The sequence below is a fragment of the Pteropus alecto genome, unplaced genomic scaffold (genome assembly GCF_000325575.1).
Source record: "Pteropus alecto unplaced genomic scaffold, ASM32557v1 scaffold237, whole genome shotgun sequence".
Lineage (NCBI taxonomy): Eukaryota > Metazoa > Chordata > Mammalia > Chiroptera > Pteropodidae > Pteropus > Pteropus alecto.
The window spans coordinates 2,033,589-2,057,622 of NW_006440624.1; the positions used below are offsets into that span (position 1 = coordinate 2,033,589).

At 31.7% G+C, this 24,034-nt stretch overlaps 1 protein-coding gene across 5 annotated transcripts in view; it reads right to left on the bottom strand.

The window, feature by feature from the left end:
• ANKRD17 (ankyrin repeat domain 17) overlaps positions 1 to 24,034 on the bottom strand; it is a 139,830-nt gene that overhangs the window by 69,808 nt on the left and 45,988 nt on the right. For all 5 annotated transcript variants that reach the window (XM_015593514.1, XM_015593513.1, XM_015593512.1 and 2 more), the window contains exons 2-3: positions 6,810 to 6,963; positions 2,279 to 2,435 (exon numbers count right to left, since the gene is read on the bottom strand). In XM_015593514.1, coding sequence (XP_015449000.1) covers positions 2,279 to 2,435; positions 6,810 to 6,963 — 311 coding nt within the window. The remainder of the gene's footprint in view (positions 1 to 2,278; positions 2,436 to 6,809; positions 6,964 to 24,034) is intronic.

Sequence of the window (24,034 nt, forward strand, 5' to 3'; positions counted from 1 at the left end):
AGGATATAAGAATATAAAAAATTGCATAGCCTAAGTACTGGACAGTAATGCTAAATAAGAATGATCATCTCAATATGATCCATAACAAAAAGAAAACTGAAAATGATTCAGCTCAATGAGCTTTTTTAAAGTGACATGTAAAAGTCACTGAATTAAACTTTTCAACATTACAAAATGTTTTCAGTTATGGAACAAAAAGATAAAGTCTAATTTAGTATAAGGGAGAAAAAAACAAAATATAACATTTTATAGAAAATCACATGAACAAAATACAGGCTATAATTACACTTCTTTTGTTTGGTCATTAGAAAATTTTTATAAAATTTAATTTTAAAAAGTATTTAATAAAATGAGTAAAATTTGTGCTAATTATAAAGGCTTATCCAAGTCCTTCAATCAAGTAAAGAGAAATCACTCAGGAAAGTGGTGAGTATGTGCTAAAAGAGGAGAATCTGTTTTTGAAGTCTTACGCCATCATGTTTTGAGGGAGTCTAAAAAATATCCAGGCAAGCCAAAGACTGAATTCAAACAAATGAAGAGTGGAAAAAGTGGAGCAACAGAAAATTAGACTGAGAGTAAAGTGTTTGCCCTGTAAATCTCCAAAAAAATTCCAAGTATAGACATTTCTAAAGATTCTCACATTTTTGGATAAAATTTATTCTAAGAAAAGCACTAAGTCCAGGGCTATTAATCAATAGTCTCTTTATTTCAAATATAACTCAATTCATATATCATCCCCTTGAAACATGGCCCTGTTACTTCAGACATGAAAGGCATCCATAGATAACCCCCTTTCTATACTTCTGTTATTACTAGATTCAGAACATCATTTTTAGCCCAGATTATGGCAGTCTCCTAAGCAGTCTCCCTGAAATTCAGAACTTGTGAGTTCTGGCACATCGCACAAAGTTCTGGCACATCGCACAGCACTTAAATAATGTAAAATCTGACACGCGGCAACTCACTGCACGCCACTGCATTTCTCAAGTTTTGTTGAATAAATATGACTGTCACAAACATACTCTATACTGTTTTGCTGATAACTTCTAGTATTTTTAATAGCAAAGAAACCTATGACTTTTTTTCCTGCTTGTCTTAGCTTTAATACACTCTTCAAGGTAGTTTTAATTTTCTCTCTTGCCAGTCTCAGCAGGCACCACATTAAAAAATATCTGGAGAGCAATAATACTGCAGGCCAGTAAAATTGAACTGTTAACTAAGGAACAGAACCTGAGGTTAATTAAAGAAGAGTCAATATATGAGAACTGTAAAATAAATTAATAAAAACACAAAAATCCATACGAATAAAGATAATAGAGAAGCAAGAGAAATAGCAAATTCATACTCTTTGTTAATACTATATAACCTCTTTTTCATGCTTTTAAAGGTAGCTGCATAAAAACACTATTATATAAAAGACAATTCTTAAATGCTATTTTTTATTCTCTAATTCCATATATAAAAGAATACCCCCATTTTCTCAACTGTTTAAAAGCAAGTGCTAAAATAAATAAAATAGTGTCCTTTTAGAGGAGAAAAAGAAGTCTCTGAGGAGTGAAAAAAGTAACATGTATTAATGATTCTTTTCCAGCTATTTTCTTGGAGTTTACATGAATTTTTCGCTATACTATCCATAATTGTTTTTACATATGAGATGGGGTGATTTTTATTGCATAACACCATTAGAAAAACTTAAAAAGTCAAGTCGCAAAATATTTAGTGAACCTTTACTATACTATGTAAAAGGAACTGTAGCATATACAAAAACAAAGTCCCTGGGATTCGCTTACATTCAAGTTATGGGAATAAGATCTATGACATCTTTTGAACATTCATAAAACGAACAAAAACTTTGCCCTTTACAACAGTCAAACTACGTGTATAAACTGGAAAATGGCATGACGAATTAGAAAGCATTTACTTCTTTCTCACTAATACATTAAAAGAACACAAAATCAAAATAAGCATAAGGTCTTTCATAACATATTGGCTAAGAAAGCAGCCCTGCATTCGGACAGACACACTGGTGTCTCAGCCTTGCCACTTGTCACCTATTTAAACTGGAGTTACTCACATCTTTTAAACTTTTTATGAGTAAAACAGGAAAACAACATAAAATCTATACGTGAGTGTTTTTGTGAGTATAACATGACATGTATTGTGGCTGATATAGTGCCAGGCACAAAAAGAATGCTCAGCAAATGTTAGCAATTTTTTATTATATTTAAGACATATTTATTATATGTTTTTAGATTGATCACAGTGAAAATGTACTTACTTGTCCGACTGCCCTGCATTTGCTGTGCTTTCAGCTCTCATACGAGTAAGTGCAGCAGCAGCTTCATCCAACGCACAACTAACAGATGATGTCAACCTCCGAAGGACTTCAGGATCTGCAAAGGCTTTGCCATCAGCTGTAGATAATTTGCCTATTCCTATATTATTTTCACACCAATATGGATACACCCAAAAGGAGAAAACAAAGCAAAATTCAAGTTACTTAACTCTGTATATGTTATTAAAAACCTCCAAATTGTATGTTGGACTTATATATTGTCTGCCCTGAATTTTTTGGGAAATCACTTTTCTCTAATTCTTTCCAAGTGGTCTGTCTACAAGTGCTTTACCCTGTAACTCTCTGGTGCCAGAAATGGATTTCTGAACTATGCTGAGACAACTAGGAATCCTCACTCAGGCTTTTGCTACAGGGTTGGAAGAAAAGCCCATGATCAAAGGTTGCTAAATTGCTAAGATATGAGTCATGAATTAGTAAGTTGGCCACTTTTTACCACCACAAATGAAAAACTCCACCCAAATAACTCAATACAGGAGAAGAAAAGAGCAGAGAAAAGAAAAGAGACAGAATTCTGATAAAGTAATTTTTGACTCATTGACACTAATAGTGACAGAATCCAGCATCACCCAAATTGGAAAGGAAGAATTAAAACTGTCATTATTTGTAGGTGACGTACTATATAAAGAGAACTCTAAAGATTCCACAAGAAACTGTTAGAATTGATAAATGAATTCAGTAAAGTAGTAGGATACAAAATAAATATTGAGAAATTGGATGCATTTCTATACACCAATAATGAACTATCAGAAAGAAAAATTAAGAAAAAAATCCCATTTACTGTTGCATCAAAAAAATAAAATACCTAGAAATAAATTTAACCAAATAAAAGAGCTATACTCTGAAAATTATAAATCACTGAAGAAAGAAACATTAAATAAAAACATATACCATGCTCATGATATAAAGAATCAACATTGTTAAAATATCCATATTACTCAAAGCAATCTATAGATTCAATGCAATTCCTATCAAAATACCAAAGGCATTTTTCACAGAACTAGAACAAATAATCCTAAAGTGTATATGGAACCATAAAAGATCTCAAATAGCTATAGCAATCTTCAGAAAGAAAAACAAAGCTGGACATTATCATGCTACCTGATATCAAACTATACTACAAGGCTATAGTTATCAAAACAGCATCGTACTAGCATAAAAACAGACACATAGATAAACGGAACAGAATAGAGAGCCTAGAAATAAACTTACGTCTATGTGGTCACAATCTGTGACAAAGAAGGCAAGAAAATACAATGAAGTAAAGACAGTCTACAAATAATGACAGTTTTACTTCTTTCAATTTGAATGCAATGGTGTTGGGAAAACTGGACAGATATATACAAAAAATAAAACTGGACCACGTTCTTATACCATATACAAGAATAAACTCAAAATGGAGTAAAGACGTAAATTTAAGACGAAAAACCAAAAAATCCTAGAAGAAGAAATAGGCAGGAAACTGACACTGCTCTTAGTAATATTTTTTCTGATATATCTCCTGGTCAAGGGAAACAAAAGAAAAAATAAACAAATGGGACTACATCAAACTGAAAAGTTTTTGCACAACAAAAGAAATCATCGACAGAAATAAGACTACTGAATGGGAGAAGATATTTGCCAATGATACATCCAATAAGAGGTTAATACCCAAAATTTATACAGAACTCATGTGTTTTTTTTGGTGTTGAGAAATTTATACTCAACACAAAAAAACCCCCGAACAATCCAATTAAAAAATGAGAAGACTTGAATAGGCATTTCTCTAAGGAGGACATACAGATTGCCAATAGACATATAAAAAGATGCTCAACGGCACTAATCATCAGAGAAATGCAAATTAAAACCACAATAAGATATTACCTCACACCTGTCAGAATGGCTATCATCAATAAATCAACGAATAACAAGTGTTGGCGAGGATGTGGAGAAAAGAGAACCCTCGTGCACTGTTGGTGGGACTGCAAATTGGTAGAGCCACTATGGAAAACAGTTTGGAGGTTCCTAAAATATTAAAAATAGAACTATCTTATGACCCAGCAATTCCACTTCTGGGTATTTATCCAAGGAAAACCAGAACACTAATTTAGAAAGATATATGCACCCCTATGTTCACTGTAGTGCTATTTACAGTAGTCAAGATATAGAAACAACCTAAATGCCCATCAATAGATGGTTGGATAAAGAAGTTGTGGAACATATATACAATGGCATATTATTCAGCCATAAAAAAATGAAACCCTTCCATTTGCATAAAACATGGACCAAAAGGGTATTATGCTAAGTGAAGTCAGAGAGAAAAAGACAAATACCATAGGATTTCACTTATATGTGGAATCTAAGGAACAAAACGAACAAACCAAAGGAGTGCTATTGTTTTTTCTTTAGATATACAGTGATATTATGGTTATTTTTTTTTTCAGAAGTTTTTAACTGACACGTACATACTGAAGTATTTACATATGAAATTCTATGACACTTAGATTTGCTCTAAATTAACATAGAAGGGTAGGGAGTCAGCAGGGTAGCAATGTGTAAGGATGAAACAAGTCCACACATTGAAGGCTAGTGAAGCTAGAAGGATGATAGATATGCCAAAAGTTCATTATGCTAGTCTCTCTGGGTTTGTATGTAAAGAAAATGAGGGAGGAGAGAAAAAGTGAGAGAGAAGGAGGAAGGAAGAGTGGGGGGCGGAGAGACTAGCTTGTTAGCTACTATAAAGAAAATAGAAAAGAATGGGAATAAGCACAGAAATGAAAAAAATAAAACAACTATTGGCAGCCTGTGAAATGGAACTCTACCTCTAAAAGTAAGCTCCTTTCAGTTGAAATCTACTTTCATGTAGTATGTTTGAACCAGGTTCTGCCTCCTGGAGTCAAAGAAAACAAACTTCTCTCTTGTATTCAATCTGAGTCTTCTCAATTTCAGGAGAAAGAGTCCCTGTTTCTCTTATGACATGTTTTCAAATAATTGCACAATCCTCATTTATTTCACATAAATTTTATAACAACATCAAATTTCTCTTAAACACTAAATTATATCTCTACTATTCTGTACAAATAATCTTCTATACCCTACTATGTTTTCACCTGCATCTGGTCAAGATCTGTTAATTAATCCATTACAGGAATTTTAAGCAAGATAGAAATCTTAACAAAGAGTCCTTCAAATATTTAGATGCAGTTTTAAAAGATATTTACTGGAAGGATTAATAATAGTAGTGGATCAGTTTTATGCTATAAAGTAGCAGTCTACATGCATTGCACGTACAATATATAGCACGTGGGGGGGCTCAACCGTGAACAATTAATGCTCATTATATTTATGTCTACTTTAGAAAAGTAAAGAAAATATATGGTTATTTTAAATGATCATAGATATTTAGAGTTACTATTCCCTTCTATTTAAGGCATATTACATATACAGTGCTAAATCTTTGATTATGTATATAATCTCTAATTAAAACACTATTCCTATGAGGTCAATATAATGATGACCTACTTTACAAATATATAACAATGATTCACTTTACAGGGTTTCAAGAGACAGTCTCTGACAAAAATGTGGGGAGAATTATATACAGTCGATTCTCATTATTCATGGAAGTTATGTTCTGTAAAGCTGCTAGGAACACTGAATTAATGAATATTGAACCACTGCTCCTAAGGAAAAACAGGGCTAAGTTCCTTCAAGCCTCTGGTCACATTTGCATCAACTAATTAATATTAAAGCTTGTTTTACATGTGTTCTTGTTTAAAGACAACTTTATTTAATATATAGTTGATTCATTAACATTGAACCCACGGCTAACAGCACAATAACTCAATGCCTGAAAGAAGCCTATCTAACACATGTATTTTCTCCATAAGGCACATCACGGCCTTCTCACATTTAGGAACGCTATATCAGCATTACATTTGGGGGCCAATTTAAACAGTGACATTACCAACAAAAGGTACAAAAATGTGAAAAACGTGGCACTAAGTAGATTGTGAAAAGGACACTTGTTTACAGTATGAGAGCTGAAACAAGAAGGCAGAACATCACCTTATTCCACCTCAGCGGGGAACATGTGTGTAGGACGACTCAAATTTTTCACCATTCTGTGCATTTCTATGAAAGACTGAGAAAGTGCTGTGAGTACTAATTTTGGGGTACAAATACATTTATCAAGTAGGCAAATTCACAAATATGGAATTCGGGACTAAGGAAAATCGACTGTATAATAAAATCCTCTTTATAAGCTTGACAATAACCTTATATTTTACTCTAGTAATGAAAATATTCTTTAATGAACTGTTCCATATAATTCTCTAGAAAATACATTAACCTTATGAATAGTATTATCCTAAATATCCAAGTTCATACATTGATGACAATAGGAGTTTTAATTAAATTTATAAGCAACTTTGAAAATTAGGTAGACTTATTACATATGCAGAGATTGCAGACTTACCTGCAGCTTCTAATAAAGCTTCCAGTCTGGCTTGTGTTTCCGGGTCTACTGTCCTCAGGTCTGCACCATCAGCAGTACCTGACAAGAGCAACTTGGAAGCCGTTTCCAGCATTGGATTTTCCAAATCATCCTGATCCAAAATGAAAGACTCCACCTAAAAAAAAAAAAAAAGAAAAGAAAAGAAAAGAAAAAAAAGGGAGGAATGAAATGAGAAAGGGAAAGTGGGAAGAGAAACAAAAGAGAGAAAAAATATGTTAACATAAACATCAAAGGTAATAAATGCAACGTAATCCTAAACAAATTCAGTGGGATACATAAACCTATTCTTTAACTAAAGGAGAAAGTAACATTTTTAAATTTAAGAATGCATTTAGAATTTAAGAATTAAGAATTTAAGAATGTATGATTCACATGCAGTCTAATTTTTTTCCCTGAAATCTTATATATTCTTTTCTATTCTAAATTAGTGGGGTGAGGATGGCAAAGGGGTAGATTATGAGATTAATGTTTGAAAACTCTGACTTAGGTAGAGGACTTAAATTAGCTGTTCGTAGGCGTTTTTCTCTCAGGACTCCTTTGTTACACTTATAAAGTACTGCACTTCCAAGGACTTCATATAAGGGTTAAATTTATACGTATTTACCTACCATATGTGAAATTAAACCACAATTTCAAAAAATTATCTTCATTAACATCGTCACAAGATTCAACAGAAAAGTTTTTAAGCTCTGGAAAACTGTCAAGCCCAGATAAATGCATTTCCAAAATTCTAGTTTGTACCTGAAAGCTTAATTTTATCCCTGGCAACAAATACTGCTAATCATTATCCTTAAAGTGACAGGCTCATTTTTATCATTTCTGAGAACTTTTGCCAAATACACAAGTTTGATCAGTGTAATGTGTCTGTTATATTTTCTAGCAAAAATTGCATTTCATGGGGGTAATAAATGGATAATTCACCTCACACCTTAAAAAAACACACAAATGCTTTTCCTCCAAACACCATACTTTCACATGCAGAAGTGCTTTATGTGTACTTCCCATTTTGTTGCACACAACATTCAAGTGACATGTATTCAAAAGTGGACATTTCATAAAATTAATATTTATTACTTCATTAAAATTATTACGGTGAAACTTTTTTTTTTTAACTGCTGACTACATGGCAGTGAAGAATACAATGATACTAGTACAATTTAAAGAATTAGAAAATAAAAAATTCCTAAGCCATGGGGAAAAAGTTTGTTTTGACATCCGTAATCAAAGTGCTTCTTTCAAATAGGTACTAAGATATATTCTTTCCTGTTTTCTGATAAAAGGGTGATAATTATTATACACAAAATTTATTTAACATGATCAAGGAAAATTTCACATATCTAAGGTACTTTTAACACTGCAATAACTAAAAGTAATTACTAACCTAGAACACACAATTATACTCACATGGAGTATCTAGATGTCAGGAATAAGAAAAAAAGCCTTAAGGAAAATTCTTAAACATCATAACAGCAGAAACTCACCTGTCTTGTAATTAGGCATTACTGCTATATTTGATCAACACATTCATTATGAAGGTTATTTGGGGGAAATATGTTTCTCTCCAAATTTCCTAAACTAATGCAGTTTAACATGAAATAACATTGCAGATTTCTAATGTTTCAAATACAAATAAACACAGAATACTCTGAAAATAATCTCAGTAAATATCTGAAAAATTTCACTAAATTTTACAGTATGTTAACTTTAATTAATTAGTAACAACTGCTAAGATGGAAGAGAGTTAAGAAAAAAACAAGATTAGTTTTGTTTTTAATTTTAAGTTATATTTAAAGCAGTAGCAAAAGCATTGTGATACTTTGGGAAGTGGACTTTTGGCATGGTTTGGACATAGCAAGGTGTGATTCAAAATTATAGCATGGTGAAAACTATGTCTTCCTATCTTCGACCATGGTTGAGAAGATAAGTCTTTCTAAAGAAAAAGTTGCTTTGCAATAAAATTTTCTGTTAAAGATATTCTGAAAATATCTATAATTTGTAATCCACTGGGAGAAGACAAAAGAAAAAAAAAACAAAGAAAAATGAAAATAGGTAAATGAACAGATGAAAACTTAAATAATATTTTAGATTAAAGTTTTAGAAAGTTCTAACCATGCAATACTCATGCAAAACAATTTGTTTACGCCATTAATGGTACTCTCAATTCTATACTCAAATCACAAAATCATATGGAAATTTGGAAATGCAGGGCCATCTGGACCAACTATTATCATTTGCATTACATTTCAAAATAACTCTTCTTCAAAAGAGATATATTATTACTGCCATATTAGAGAAGGGCAGTCAATTTTTAATAAATTTATATTTATTTCAAAGGATAAGAATATATTATATTCTGATTAATTGGACATCAGATATATGATTCATTCAATTTAACAAATATTCACCACCAATTATATATTAGGTACAAAGCAGGATAGCCAAAGAGGATGGAAATACAAAATTGATTTTATTACAATCAATGTCTTCCACACACATACAAGAGGCAATTCTATGTGCAGCTAACTATATTAAATAAGACTGAAAAACAGTGCTAACCAGATACTAATACAGTAATTATACAAAGAAAAAAAAAACAATTCTGAATAAGAGCAGTAAAAAGAATAATGCTTAAAGAAGATGGGCCCTCAATACAGTGCTGAGAAGCTCGGCATTTATAAGGAATGAAGTACAGACATACCTTGTTTTATTTACCTTCACTCTATTGCACTTTGTAGATTCTGCATTTTTTACAAATTAAAGATCTGTGCCAACCCTGTGTCAAGCTAGTCCACTGGTGCCATTTTTCCAACAGAATTTGCTCACCCCATGTGTTCCTATATATTTCAGTAATTCTCACAATATTTCAAACTTTTTTGTTATTATATTTGTTATGGTGATCTGTGATCAGTATTCTTTGATGTTATAACTGTTAATTCTTTTAAGGCACCGTGAACTGCACCCTTATAAAACAGCAAACTTAATAAATCTCATGTGTTGTGACTGCTCCACCATCCAGCAGGTCCTCCTCTCTCTGCCTCTTCTTGGGCATCCCTATTTCCTGAGACATAACAATATTAAAACTAGGACAATTAATAACCCTACAATGACCTCTAAGTTTCAACTGAAAGTAAGAGTCCTATGTCTCTCACTTTAAATCAAAAGCTAGAAATGATTAAGCTTAATGAGGAAGGCAAGTCGGAAGCCGAGACAGGTTGAAAGCTAGGCCTCTTGTGCCTAGCTTTCAGTTAGCCAAATGGTGAATGCAAAGGAAAAGTTCTTAAAAGAAATTAAAAGTGCTACTCCAGTGAATACACGAATGGTAAGAAAGCAAAACAGTCCTATTACTGATATGGAGAAAGTTATAGTGGTCTAGATAGAATATCAGACGAGCCGCAACACTCCCTTGAGACAAAGCCTAATCGAGAGAAAGGCCCTAACTCTCTTCAAATCTGTGAGGGCTGAGAGAGGTAAGGAAGCTGCAGAAGAAAAGTATGAAGCTAGTATAAGATGATTCACAAGGTTTAAGGAAAGAAGCCATCTCTATAACATAAAAGTGGAAAGTCAACACCAAGTACTGATGTAGAACTGCAACAAGTTAACCAGAAGATTGAGCTAAGATAATTAATACAGGTGGTTACTCTAAACAACAGACTTTCAGTATAGACGAAACCACCTTGTATTAGAAGAAGATGCCATCCATCTAGGACTTTCATAGCTAGAAAGAAGTCAATGCCTGGCTTCAAAGTTTCAAAGGACAGGCTGACTCTCTCGTTAGGGGCTAATGCAGCTGGTGACTTTATGATGAAGCCAATGCTCCTTTACCATTCCCCAAATCCTAGGGCTCTTAAGAATTACGTGAACTCTACTCTGCCTGTGCTCTATAAATGGAAAGCAAAGCCTGGATGACAGCGCATCTGTTTACAAAATGGTTTACTGAGTCTTTTAAGCACACCGTTAAGACCTAATATTCAGAAAAAAAGATTCCTTTCAAAATATTACAGCTCACTGACTATGCACCTGGTCACCCAAGAGCGCTCATGGAGATGTACAAGATTAATGTTTTCATGCCTGCTAACGCCACATCCATTCTACAGCTCATGATCAAAGACTGATTTTGACTTTCAAGTCTTATTATTTAAGAACATACATTCTATAAGGCTATAGCTGCCATAAATAGTGATTCCTCTGATGGATTTGGGCAAAGTAAATTGAAAACCTTCTGGAAAGGATACAGCATTTTAGATGCCATTAAGAACATGTGTGATTCACAGGAAGAGGTCAAAATATCAACATTAACAGGAGTTTGGAAGAAGCTGATTCCAACCCTCATGGAGATTTCAGTGGAGGTGACAGAAACACCAAGAGAACTAGAATTAGAAGTAGAGTGTGATGATGGGACTGAATGCTGCAATATCATGATAAAACTTTTAAAGGTGAGAAGTTGCTTCTTATGGATGAGCAAAGATGCTTTCTTGAAGTAGAATCTACTCCTGATGAAGATGCTGTGGAGACTGCTGAAATAATAAAAAGGATTTACAATATTATATAAACTTCGTTGGTAAAGCAGAGGCAGGATTTGGGAGGACTGACTCCTAATTCTGAAAGAAGCTCTACTGTGGGTAAAATGCAATCAGCCTTGCATACTACCGAGAAATTGTTTGTAAAAGGAAGTCAATCAATAAGGCAAACTTCATTGTTGTTTTAAGAAATTGCCATAGCAACCACAATCTTCAGTATTTACCATCCTGATCAGTCAGCAGCTATCAACAATGAGGCAAAACCTTCCACGAGAAAAAGATTATGACTCACTAAAGGCTTAGATGATGGTTAACACTTTTTAGTAATAAAGTACTTTAAATGCTTTTGTTAGACATAATTCTATTGCACACTTAATAGATTAGTGTAAATATAACTTTTATATATACTGAGAAACAAAAAAATTCACATGACTAGCTTTATTGCGATATCCACCTTATTACAGTGATCTGGAACCAAACTTGCAATATCTGTATTAAGATAAATAATCAGTGTTTGAGAAAGGTAATAGAGGCCATGGGAAAGATGGTTTTGAATAGATGTCACGATAGACAAAAAAAATCTATTAGGAACTTACTTCAATATGTCGAATGAAAGACTATGTGAGGTAGGTGTGTAGAAAAGAGTCGATCTTTGAGTACATACTTTGAAAATGAAAATGCCAGCAACCCAAAATTTGGACTCTGACCTTTATATTCCTCATCCTCCCACCCCACCCCCTCACTAATTTATTACTACTCTGTAGCTCTAGTAACTATTATATTCATTTATCATTGAACTTCAAGATGATAATCTATTTCAAAAATGGTAATCTAGATCTTGACTATATAACATGTTTTTAGAATAACAAAGAATTTCCATACTTAGTCTAGGAAAATAAGGTGTCTTGAATCCAAAATTCACATGCTTAAAATCTGAAGATCTTTTAATCCAGTCAATGCAGAAAAATCCCTCCAAAACAATGTTTATGATTTTTCATGATTATTCCTTTTAGTAAATGTTACTGTTTGATTTTTAGAACCAATTTTGTCATTCCAATGACATAAAGTAGGTTTACAGATACCATTTAACTGATACCATTTAACCTACAAAAACTAAAAGTTCATTAGAACAACTTGAGGCTATTATCACGGACTGAATTACATAAGTCAACTGTCATCATTTATTCAGTGATATTCAGAGAACGGGCTATGCAAATATAATTCAAGGCAACAACAGTTTTTGACTGTCGGTATTATTTATCAATTTGAAAACATCTGTTGCATATAAAATATATTAAATAGCTGCATATAAAAAGGTGGATATTAAAGTTAAGAAACTTCATTAACACTGATGAATAAATTCTTAATAGTTTGCATTATGACTCTCAAACAAGCCCCGAAAAAATAGGGTATTTGCTCTTCCTAGTTCTCTGAATACAAACACAGATTTATCATACATAATTGTAGTAATCATAATTTATTATCTTTTTGCACATGATCCTGAAACCTAATAAATACTTCTTCAGTCTATATTTTTTATATTCTTGATTAAACTTCAGCTAAAATACAATTCTTAATAAAGGGTAAATTATTCTAAAATTAAGATATTTGGGTATATTTTTTCTGTAGTATATATAAAATCTTCAGCAGAGTCACTGAACATTGATCCATGTATATAATGAAATAAGACAAAATACAATAAAAAACCCACTTAAATTCCTTCTTATAAAAAGAAATGTCAATTCTGAATTTAGAGAATGTATGTCTTCAATAGCAAAAATGAATCCAAGTAAAGGACAGCCTTGAAATCATAAGACTAAGCAAACAGAGAAGAAGTTAGTATAATACCACCTATCTCAGGTAGTTGTTAGTAAATGATTCTTTAAAGTTAGGAAAGTAAAAGCATAATATACCATAATAAACATATTACTAAGATGTCAGATTATATAAAAAATAAGAAAGCCAAGATTGAATGAAATAATGCCAAAAGCCTATGTTAAGGGAAAGAAAGCAACTAGTTACAAATACTGCTCAACTCAATTCAATGCCTGGAGAAAAACAAGAATAAAACACATAGTTTTCAAAATGGGTATGAAATAAATAAAGAAAACTCAATAAATTAAGCTAAAGACAAGGGTGGGAGTGGGGGATATCAGGAAAGTACATCTTTGCCATAAGCTTTAATGTTAGGAAAAAGACCAAAGACCAAAGAGACCAAAAGATCAAGTATTATAAAAGTGAGTAGGAAAATTTCTCCTACTTAAAAAATAATGACACAAAGGTTAGGATTAAAAAAAAGAAGGAAAAACAATTATATGCTATTTATAAGAGAAATACTTAAAACTTTTAGTTATAAAAGTTGAAAATAGAGGCATGAGAAGAAACTCCCATGCAAGGGTGCCATTAATATCAGTCAAAAAAATCATTAAAGGCAAAAAGCATTAAATAGACAAATGATTATTTTATAATAATCATAAACGTAATACACCAAAAGTGTGTAACAGCTCATCTTTTATGCACCTAGCAATATAAATAGAAACACATAAAGTAAAAATGCTATAAATATAAGCAACTAGAAAATTTATACAACTTAGGGGGAAATTCCCACATACCTATCTCAGAAAATGAGTAGAACAAGTAGATTATGGAAAGATACAAAGGATTCAGAAATAAAACTAATGATTTCACTTATATTTCATAGTGAAATAAAACTCAGTATATCATAGAGAATACAGTCTTTGAAAACAAATAAAACCTGACTGTACTTTAAGCAAATAAAAATCTCATCAAATTAAAAAAAAAAAAAAAAGAATGCAAGTTACATTGTTGGTCCATGAAGTTTTAAAAATACTAAAAATTAACAATAAAAGGAAGATAACCTTTTGAAAATTTAAAAAGAAAAGAATAAAAAGCCTACTAATTAACTCTCAGAACACAAAGGAAATAAAACTTTAAATCGTGAGCATATTCCCTATGGGATTTGGTCATAGCTGTCTTTAAAAATTTAGAGCTTTTAATGTAATTATTAGGACATGAGAAAGATTTAAAATAAAATAGTAAACTAAAAATCTCTGAAAATAAAATACAAATCAAAATATATCAACAGAATTTATAATGATAAAAAAATGAAGCAATTGAGAAGAGACAGAAGTAATTAATGAAACCAAAAACTTTTTTGGGTAAGTCTATTTATGAAAAAGGAGAAAAAGAAAAAAACATTAAAATTAGAAAATTGAACATAATTATAAATCAATAAATGAGAAAGCTCAAATAAAATGGATGGTTTTCTATGAAAAAGAACTATAAAAATTAACTCAAGAAAAGGCAGAAACGTAACAGAATATGTCCATAGGAGCAATTTTTCAGTCTCAGACCTACATTTCAGAACGAACAGAGCATTATTATATTTACAAAGCCCAGAAAATAGATGAGAAAACTCCCAGCTCATAAACATAAATAATCCTATTAGCAAACCTGACCAAGAATAGCAAAAAAATAAAAAAATAAAGTAAACAAAAACTTAAATAAAACAAACCATTAGAAAATCAAATCTGGCAGTTGTATAAAAGAAAATCACACAACACATACAAGAAAGGAGATAAAGAGAATACCTAGAAATACAATTAAATGGTAGATACAGAAATAATGATCTTCTCCTGCCTAGAATGCTTTTCTCAATGCTTTCTTTCGTTCTTCAGGTCTTAGTTTATATTTAATCTTCTCAAATAATACTATAAAAGCAGATACTCTTCTCATCTCTCTATTATATCATCTTTTTTGTTTTCTCCTCAGTACTCTCTCAGCCTCCAATTATCTTGTTTTTGGGTACTTGCTTATTTTCTCTCTTCTCCATATCAAAAAAGAGATGAACCATTTGGAGTTACTCAAAGCTATCACCAGTGTGTGGCAAAATTCCTGGAACAATGCATATCCAAATAAATACTTGCTGAATAAATATTAAAAATGAAAACATCATGACCAATATTAGATAAATGTATTATGTAATTCATTAAATTATTAGAGGTGAAAAGAATATGTATCATCTCAGCAAAAACACACGATAAAACAGAACATCCATTACCATGAGCCAGGAAGGAAACTTCTGTTCCCGATAATGTATTCTACCAAAAATCTAAGGCATATATAAATGTAAAACTTTAAAAATAAGGCATTCCATTTAAATCAGAAAAGATGCCCAAATCGGAATTAGTCATAAATAGCTCTGAAAACCTAACCAACATAATACAACCAGAAAGAACAAAACAAACAAAAAAGCCCTAGAGAATTTAAAATACTAACAAAAGGAAACAACAAAATGCTATCATTTGCAAAAAACATAATAATAATCCTTCCAGAAATTTCAAGAGAAATCAACTGAAAACTAAGAGCAACATACATAAATGGTTAGATTTCCTACAGACTAGCAATAACTAATTGAAAAATAAAATGTAAAATGGAAGAAATGAAGTAATTCACAATACCAAAAACTATAAAATACCCAGGAATAAACCTAACAAGAAAAGTGTAAGACCTAGTTGAAAAAAAAAAAAAAAAAAAAACTTTAAAACTTTACTAAAGGACATAAAAGAACACCTGAAGAAATGGAGAGGCATACCATGTTCCTGGATGGGAAGACTCAATAGTGTAAAGATGTCAATTCTCCCCAAATTAATCTGTAAATTCAATGCACTTCCAATCAAAATCCCAAAGGGATTTTTAATGGAACTTGACATGTTGATTCTAAAGTTCATCTGGAAGAGAAAATACACAGAAATTGCCAAAATTTTTGTGAAAAAGACAATGGGGAGGGGTGCCCTACCAGATGTCAAATATAAACTGACAATAATCAAAACAATGGAGTATTAAATCCAGAATACATATATTTTGGACTTAAAATATGATAAAGGTGGTTATTTCAAGTATACGTAAAAAAGACATTTTGTTCAATATATATTTTGGGACAATGGTTATGAAATTGGAAAAAATAGTTAAGTCCCCACCACAGAATATATAAAAAAAAATTCCAGATGACTTAAAATTTAGAAACATAAATAAAACTAAAGAAGCAGTAGAAGAAAATATGAGACTAAATTACTATAAGAAGGCTCTTCTGCAAAGACACAAAACCTAAAAGCTAGGTAGGAAAAGACTGACAGATTTTGACAGTATAAAAATAAAAAATCCAAAGATTCCATCAAGTAAGACAATTGACTGCTTAGAAGAAAATATTATAAAATATAATGCACATCTTATAAACGGAAAGATAAAGAAATCCTAAAATTTCAGTAAGAAAAAGACAAACCCACAATGGGCAAAATATAAGTAGACAATTTATATGAAAAATTACAAATGACCAATAAATATGCTGAACTTCATTGGGAATCAGGTAAATACAAATTAAAATGAGGTAGTACTTTTCATCCAATAACAGATATTATCTAATATTTTGGAGGATAATTTGTAAGAACTTAAAATCAACATTTAAAAATGCAGTTTTCCTTCTAGAAATTTAGTCTACAGAAATACTTGTACATGTAAGCAAAAAAAAAAAAATGTAAAAGAGCATTCATTACAATATTGATTATAACAGAAAAAAAGTATAAATATTCCATATGCCTACCAACTGAATTGTGAAGTAAATTATATTGTGAAATAATAAACAGCTACCTCAAGAATCAAGTAGATTTATACATAAAGGCCTATACCAAGCCTAATGAATCTGTCCTGCTCATTCTTTCCCATCACTTTTCATCCCTTTAGCTTTCATTAATTACCTTTATGAAACTTTTCAAAGGTGACATTTTCCAATTTGTTTATTGTCTTCCTCTTATTTGAATATTGTTCACTTGGGCAAGGACCCTATTTTGTTCCTTGTTCTATCTTTTGTATCTAGAAAAGAGTCTTACATATTTGGTACTCAAAAATATTTACTGAATGCATACACAAATATTGATGCAGAAAGACATCCACATTACATTAGGTGAAAATGCAAGTTGCAAAAAAGCAAACATAGTATCTATTTAAGTTGATTTAAAAAAAAACAAAACGTATGCATATGCAAAAATACAAACAAAAATTTTCAAGATGTACAAACCCAAGTTATTAACAGCAGTAATCAAAGAATGAAATAAATATGAGAATTTTACTTCTTACTTGTCTGTACTCTTCTATATTGTTTACTTAAAAAAAAAAAATGACCACATTTTCCTAGCAGTGTGATTTTAGCAAATAATTTTTTAAAAACTACTTTAAACCTTCAAAGGAAAATATCAAGAATAATCTAACAATTTACATATTTCTAACAAAATTTCTAAGAGCTATCATTAACACTTTCTCCTATTTTGAGATATATAGAATTAACTTGCTGGTATATTTAATTCAGTTTGAAGTATGCATATCCAACCTAATTATTTTTAAATGGATGAAGAAAGTCTTGGCATCAAAATTAAGTCATAAGATTCAATTAAAGTAACTACTTATTTTCTCAACAGAAGCAAAATAAGGAAAATATTATATCCTCTTCCTTCATTCTTTTTCCTTTTGTATTCAATAAAATGTTTTTGAAAGTCGGGTTTATTGAAGTATAATTTAGAATAAAATTCACTCACTTTTTTAGTTGTAGAAATCTATGAATTTTGACAAACATATAGTTATGTAATCACCACTACAATCAAGATAAACAATATTTCTAACAGTCAAAAATTTTTCATATTACTTTGTAGGCAGTCTAATAAGCCCCTACCACTACTCTCTGCCCCAGAAACCAAAATGTTTTGTTACTTTCATTTATTTTCCAGAGTGAAATGGAATCATCCAGACTTTTAAGTGCAGCTTCTCTCACAAATGCATAATGCCTTTGAGATTTACCCAAGCTATAGCATGCATTAGTAGTTCATTCCTTTCTATTGGTGAACAGTATTCCATCATGTGGATGTACACAATTTGTTTAGCTATTCACCAGTTAATGAACATGTACAAGTTTTCATTTTTTATGTGGACATGTTTTCATTTCTCTTGGGTAAATTCATGAGGAGGACATGTCATATAACAAGTATATATTTAAATTTGTAAGAAACTGGCTTTTTCAAATGACAGTACCATTTTGCTTTACTACCCGCTTTCAGTTTATTTTTTGTCATTGTTTTTGTTTTCAATTTCATTGACTTCTGCTTTTATCTTTATTATTGCCTTCATTCTGCCTGCTTTGGTTTAATTTGTTTTTTTTTTTTTTTTCCTGGTTTCTTAATGGAGAACTTCAAGACAATAATTTGAAAAGCTTTTTTTTTAATATAAGCATTTAGTGTTATAAATTTCCCTCTAAGTAATGCTTTAGCTGTATATCACAAATTCTGAATATTTTCTAATTTAAATATTTTGAATTCTTACATTCAAAATATTTCCTAATTTCCCATGTGGCTTCCCCTTTGACCCATATATTATTTTTAAGATGTATTGTTTAATTTACAAATATTTGGGGATTTTCTAGAGATCTTTCTATTTCTGAATTTTAGTTTAATTCCGTATGGTCAGAAAACATACCATTTTTTAATCGAAGTAAAAATATTTTTGAAGTTCATAGGAATAAACAAAGTTAATAGAAAGGTAATTGACAAAAAGGCATTCTGTACCAAAAATGAATGCTTAAAAATGGTTAAAATGGTAAATATGTTATGTATATTTTATCACAAAAGAGGAAAAAATAATTGTTGGTTTGTAGATTTAACTATTCAATAAACACATCAAATTTGAGAAGATCGTTAAAAAGTCAATTGAACAGAAAAACTGCTAGTACTCATATTTCTTTTAAATTGAACAGAGGAAAAAAATGATTACTCCATTCCAAGAATCCCAAAATTTTAAGGGTGGAAAGAATCTTAAAGATTGCCTTGTCACAATGATAACCTATTCACATGGTTATGTCTTGAAGATTTATATCTTTTTCTAACTCTTAAGTTTCATATTTTCATATATAGCCTAATTCTATCATTTATTATGTATTTAATTGCATTCGAGGATCCTAAACATTTCCTTTTTCATTTAGTCTATCTGCTGTCTTCTGGGTCATTTCTTTCCTGTCCAGTTCACAATTAAATGTGTCCATCATCTAAAGTATTTTCTAATCAGGGCCTTCTGAGCTTCTCTACTTTCATCAACTCATATAAATACTGTTATGTCCCCTTCATTCTATCTCCTGCCTTTTGGTTTCTTTGTTTAACTTACACTAATGTCATCTACAAACACAAATTTTAACTAAAGCCTATTTCACTGATAACTTTGAAATATCTCTCTCCCAAACAACCTTCTCTGATGAGTTGCAGCTCTCAATTAATGTAAACTGCTAGAGATCTCTTCCTGGATGTGCTATAAACACCTCAATTACACACATCTTAACCTGGTATTTTTTTGTACTCTCTTGCTCATCTCCAAGAAAAGAAAGCGCTTCTTCTTCCCATATTTTTATTCAAAGGAAAATATAGATCTTGATCTTCTCAATGGCTCCACTGATCAGAGATAATATTGTACAGAGGGTAGCAACAGCAGAAGATTTCTAAAAGACTACCATCATCCAACTAAATTATTGAACCCTATCATAATTTTATACACACACACACACCCCTAAAACTTAGTCAAGCTCAAAAAATAGTCAGATTTCTAAGTATTCCAATCTCCTTTAAAATGTAAGTCAGATTTTGCCACACTTTTGTTCAAAACTGTCTAAATGCTCCCACTGCACTTAGATCAATGCTGAAGTCTTTACAACATCCCAAGATGACCAGGATTACTATATTTCAGTCACTTACATAACCCAAGCTCCAAGAACACAACAGATACTCAATAAAATAGTTGCTGAACAAGTAATTTCCAATATTTAGATGAGATCTAACAGAAAAGAACATTCTTCGCATATCAAACAATGGTGAGCAGAAGCAATATTAGAGCACTAGATACCTGCTCATCTGAATTAAGTATATATGTACCATATGTGATAAATTAAGTAATTATCAAAACAGTATATTATTTATTCTTTGACTTGGTGTATTAACTGTGTTAATATATTTTGCATTCAGCTCCTGTTATTTAGTGGTACAAAATCAAAAAATATTGGGGAAAACTGTGTACAAACCAATGTAACCTCAGTTAGTGTCATCATTTCTCTAATTTTAGGGATTCAAACATATCATCTAAATAAAAAATTTTTGAAATTACCCCCAAGGAAACAAGCATAAATTAAAATTGCCCTAAGCAAACTGAAACTATGGCTATTCCAACTACCTACTAACTGCATACGAGCATTCACTTTATAAAAACATTCAATAGAACAGAATAGTTTTACTAAAATATCACTGACTGACCCATTACTAGAGTCATGACGATAAAATAATATGAATTATTTAGTTAGCAATAAAAAGAGTTAAGTCTATATACTGAAACCCGTAAATTGTCCAAATACTATTTACTTTTTCATTGCAAATGAAAATTCTGCAATGAAATTTGGCACACTGCAAACGTACATCAAAGTAACTTCCATTTGATAAGGAGATTATTTAAGGATAAATCTACTTGACACTCAAAAGTTCCAGAATTCCTAAGTAGCAAAGTAGTCTATATGGTATCCTGGCAAAACGGCTTTGAAATACTATATGTATACTCAAATTTCACCCAAAAGCCATATTTTTACAAAAGAAAAGACAATTTGAACGTTGACAGTCACGATTCAACATTACTACCTCAAAAATTCCTTTGTATGTACAGTCTAGTGTCAGAGAAAGAAAAAAATTGAAAGATAATTTACATTAGTATAGTACAGCTTCACACCAAATCACAAAGGAGATTAAACCAAGATTATAAAATTCCTTTCATTGGACATCTAGCCCCCACTACACATCCCCCAAACAAAAGCAAAGCCATCCTTTCTCCCCAAAATGATACCCAAATACAATTCTCTATAAATTACATAATATATGAGTTGTGAGCAAAACAAATTACAAATTTTAGGAAATGTGATGATTAAACATCCTGGCTAAGGAAGGTGACCTAAAATTTGTAACATAATATATACACATACAAGAATTTGAAGAGTTCAGTATCAAAACACTTAGAACTCCTACTCCAAGAGAAAATTCAAGAGAAAGTGGCTAAAGTACATTCTAAAAATTCCCCATTCTCTTCCCAAGATATCTCATTCTATTCATGAATTCACCTGCCCCAAATTATGGCTCAAGACTATGACAACAGGACATCAGCAATCATGCCACAGCTACTGAAGTCATCCACGCCTATTCTGGGCCCTTTCTTATAAGTTGCTAAAAAACATGGTCTAGGTGGATGGATGGATGGATGGATGGATGGATGGATATGTGTGTGTGTGTGTGTGTGTGTGTGGTGTGTGGGGTGTGTGTGTGTGTGTGTGTGTGTGTGTGTGTACGTATGCACACGCATGCAGGGAACAAGTAGACATGGAAAGTAAAAGAAGGAAACCAAGGGAGGACAAAGAGAAAGTCAGGCTACCATGTACCTCCCAGCAAGAAGTCCTCTATTTAAATGAAGAAAACACTGAATTTCCCATTATCTTATATAAAACATCCTCATTAATTCTATCTCTTCTAATCCCCTTCAGAACATTAACTATAAAGGCATACCCCCGGAAATTGATAATTACAGTTCCCTCTGCCTGAAATTTACTAAGATTTTCAACACACAGGTTTCCACTTAAATTTTTAATTCCTCAGAGCGGTATTTTCTGACGCTATGGACGACAGCTCCTCCCGTCTGTCATGGTCTACTCCATTAACTCAGCTTTATTTTTTAATAGTATTAATGACTATATAAAATTGTATTACTTATTTTCTAGATTAATTATATATTGTCAGTCTTTCCAACTAAAATGTAAGTTCTATGAAAGTAGAAAGTCATCAGTTTTTTCCACTGCTGTAGTCTAAGCCAAGAGCAGTACAAGACACCTAAGAGACATTCAATAAATATTTGTTGAATGACTATATATCACTAAAGATATTTAACTTTGACAAATCCTTTATTTGGAGACCCTAAAATACATCTCTATGCCTCCCATATTTTTCATCTCCTTAAAAAGTTTCTCACAACAGAGTATATCTTGAAGTGTATCTTTTTCATCTAGAGTACTATTGCAATGAAAATTTATATTGGTTTAGTACATATATATACACACATATCCCCTCTTTAAAGCCAGAAAAACATTAAAAATCAAAAATGCTCTTGTGCTAACAGAGATTTACTTATATTTTTAATCCATCATGAATTTCAGAATCCCAAAAAAAGAAACACAGAAGAGCTTTTGTCTCTGCATTGATTACAGAATAAAATAGGTTTGGATTACAAAATAAAATAAAAACAGGAGAAATAGTTTCATCCAGATTATTTAAATATTGAAAAAGTCTACCATTACAGATTTTTATGACTCTCCCCATCTGAAATTTTTTTTACAAAGCACCAGTCAGTTCAAAGGTCTGCTTCCATCAGTATTTAATAAAGAAACTTTCCTTCCTTAGTGTTAAGGACTAAATGTTTGTGTCGCCGCCCTCCCCAAAAAAAACCCGCCAAATTCTTATGCTGAGATCCTAATCCTTTGTGAAGTAATTAGGATTAGATGTCATGAGGGTGGAGCCCTCATGAATGAATGGAATTAGTGCCCTTATAAAAATCACGGGAGAGCTTGCTTCCTCTCTGTTCTTCACCACATGGGGGTACAGCAGAAGTTGGCAGTCTACAACCTGGAAGAGGTTCCTCACCAGAACCCAATTCAACACCATGTTGGCAACCTGAGATCTCAGAATCCCAGCCTCCAAAACTATAAGATACAAATTTCTGTTGTTTATAAGCCTCTCGGTCTAAGGTACTTTGTTAGAGGAACCCGAACTGACTAAAACACTTGGAGAGTTTGGGGGCACATTGCATTAAATTCTCTTTATCCACAATCTTAGAGTAGTGGCTCTCAATTTCACCTGTACACTCATATAAAATAGAAAAAGTACCGATGTCTCGGTCATGTCCTCAGGCATCCTGATTTAATCCTTCCTGGGCATGGATTGGGCATAAGGATTTTTAAAAGCTCCCTAGGTAATACTAAAGAAAGACCAAGGTTAATCCACTGCTTAAAAGATAAAAATTAATAGATCATAAAAGTTGTTTATTATATGAAGATAAAAATAACTTTTCTTAATTGAAAAGCATTTAGTCATCCTAACTACTATTAGCTTTTGTTTACATTCAAAAATAATCCAACATTTTATAAGTCACATGAAAGACAGAACCTTTCTCATGCTTTCTCTTAGTTATTAAACAAACACATCAAAACACCTCTAAAGTACTCAGCACTATGCTAGGCACTGATGAATAAAACTAGATTCTTTAGTAATCAGGCATCCACTTCTACCTTTCAGTGTCCGCACTATGATCACTCTCTCCTTTCCATTAGGGGTTGCACTGTATCAGAGTACAACTCTAATGCCAAATATATACCTTTTGAAAGCTTAACTACAGGTTTGCTGGATGTCAAGCTCTGTTTTTACTCACGGATTATTAATAAGACTCAGTCAATCCTAGTAAAAAAGAAATTCATTCTGTAAAGAATAGATATCCCAAAATACAAAAAGTATGACCATACTAATTAATCATCTACTTAAATGTTAC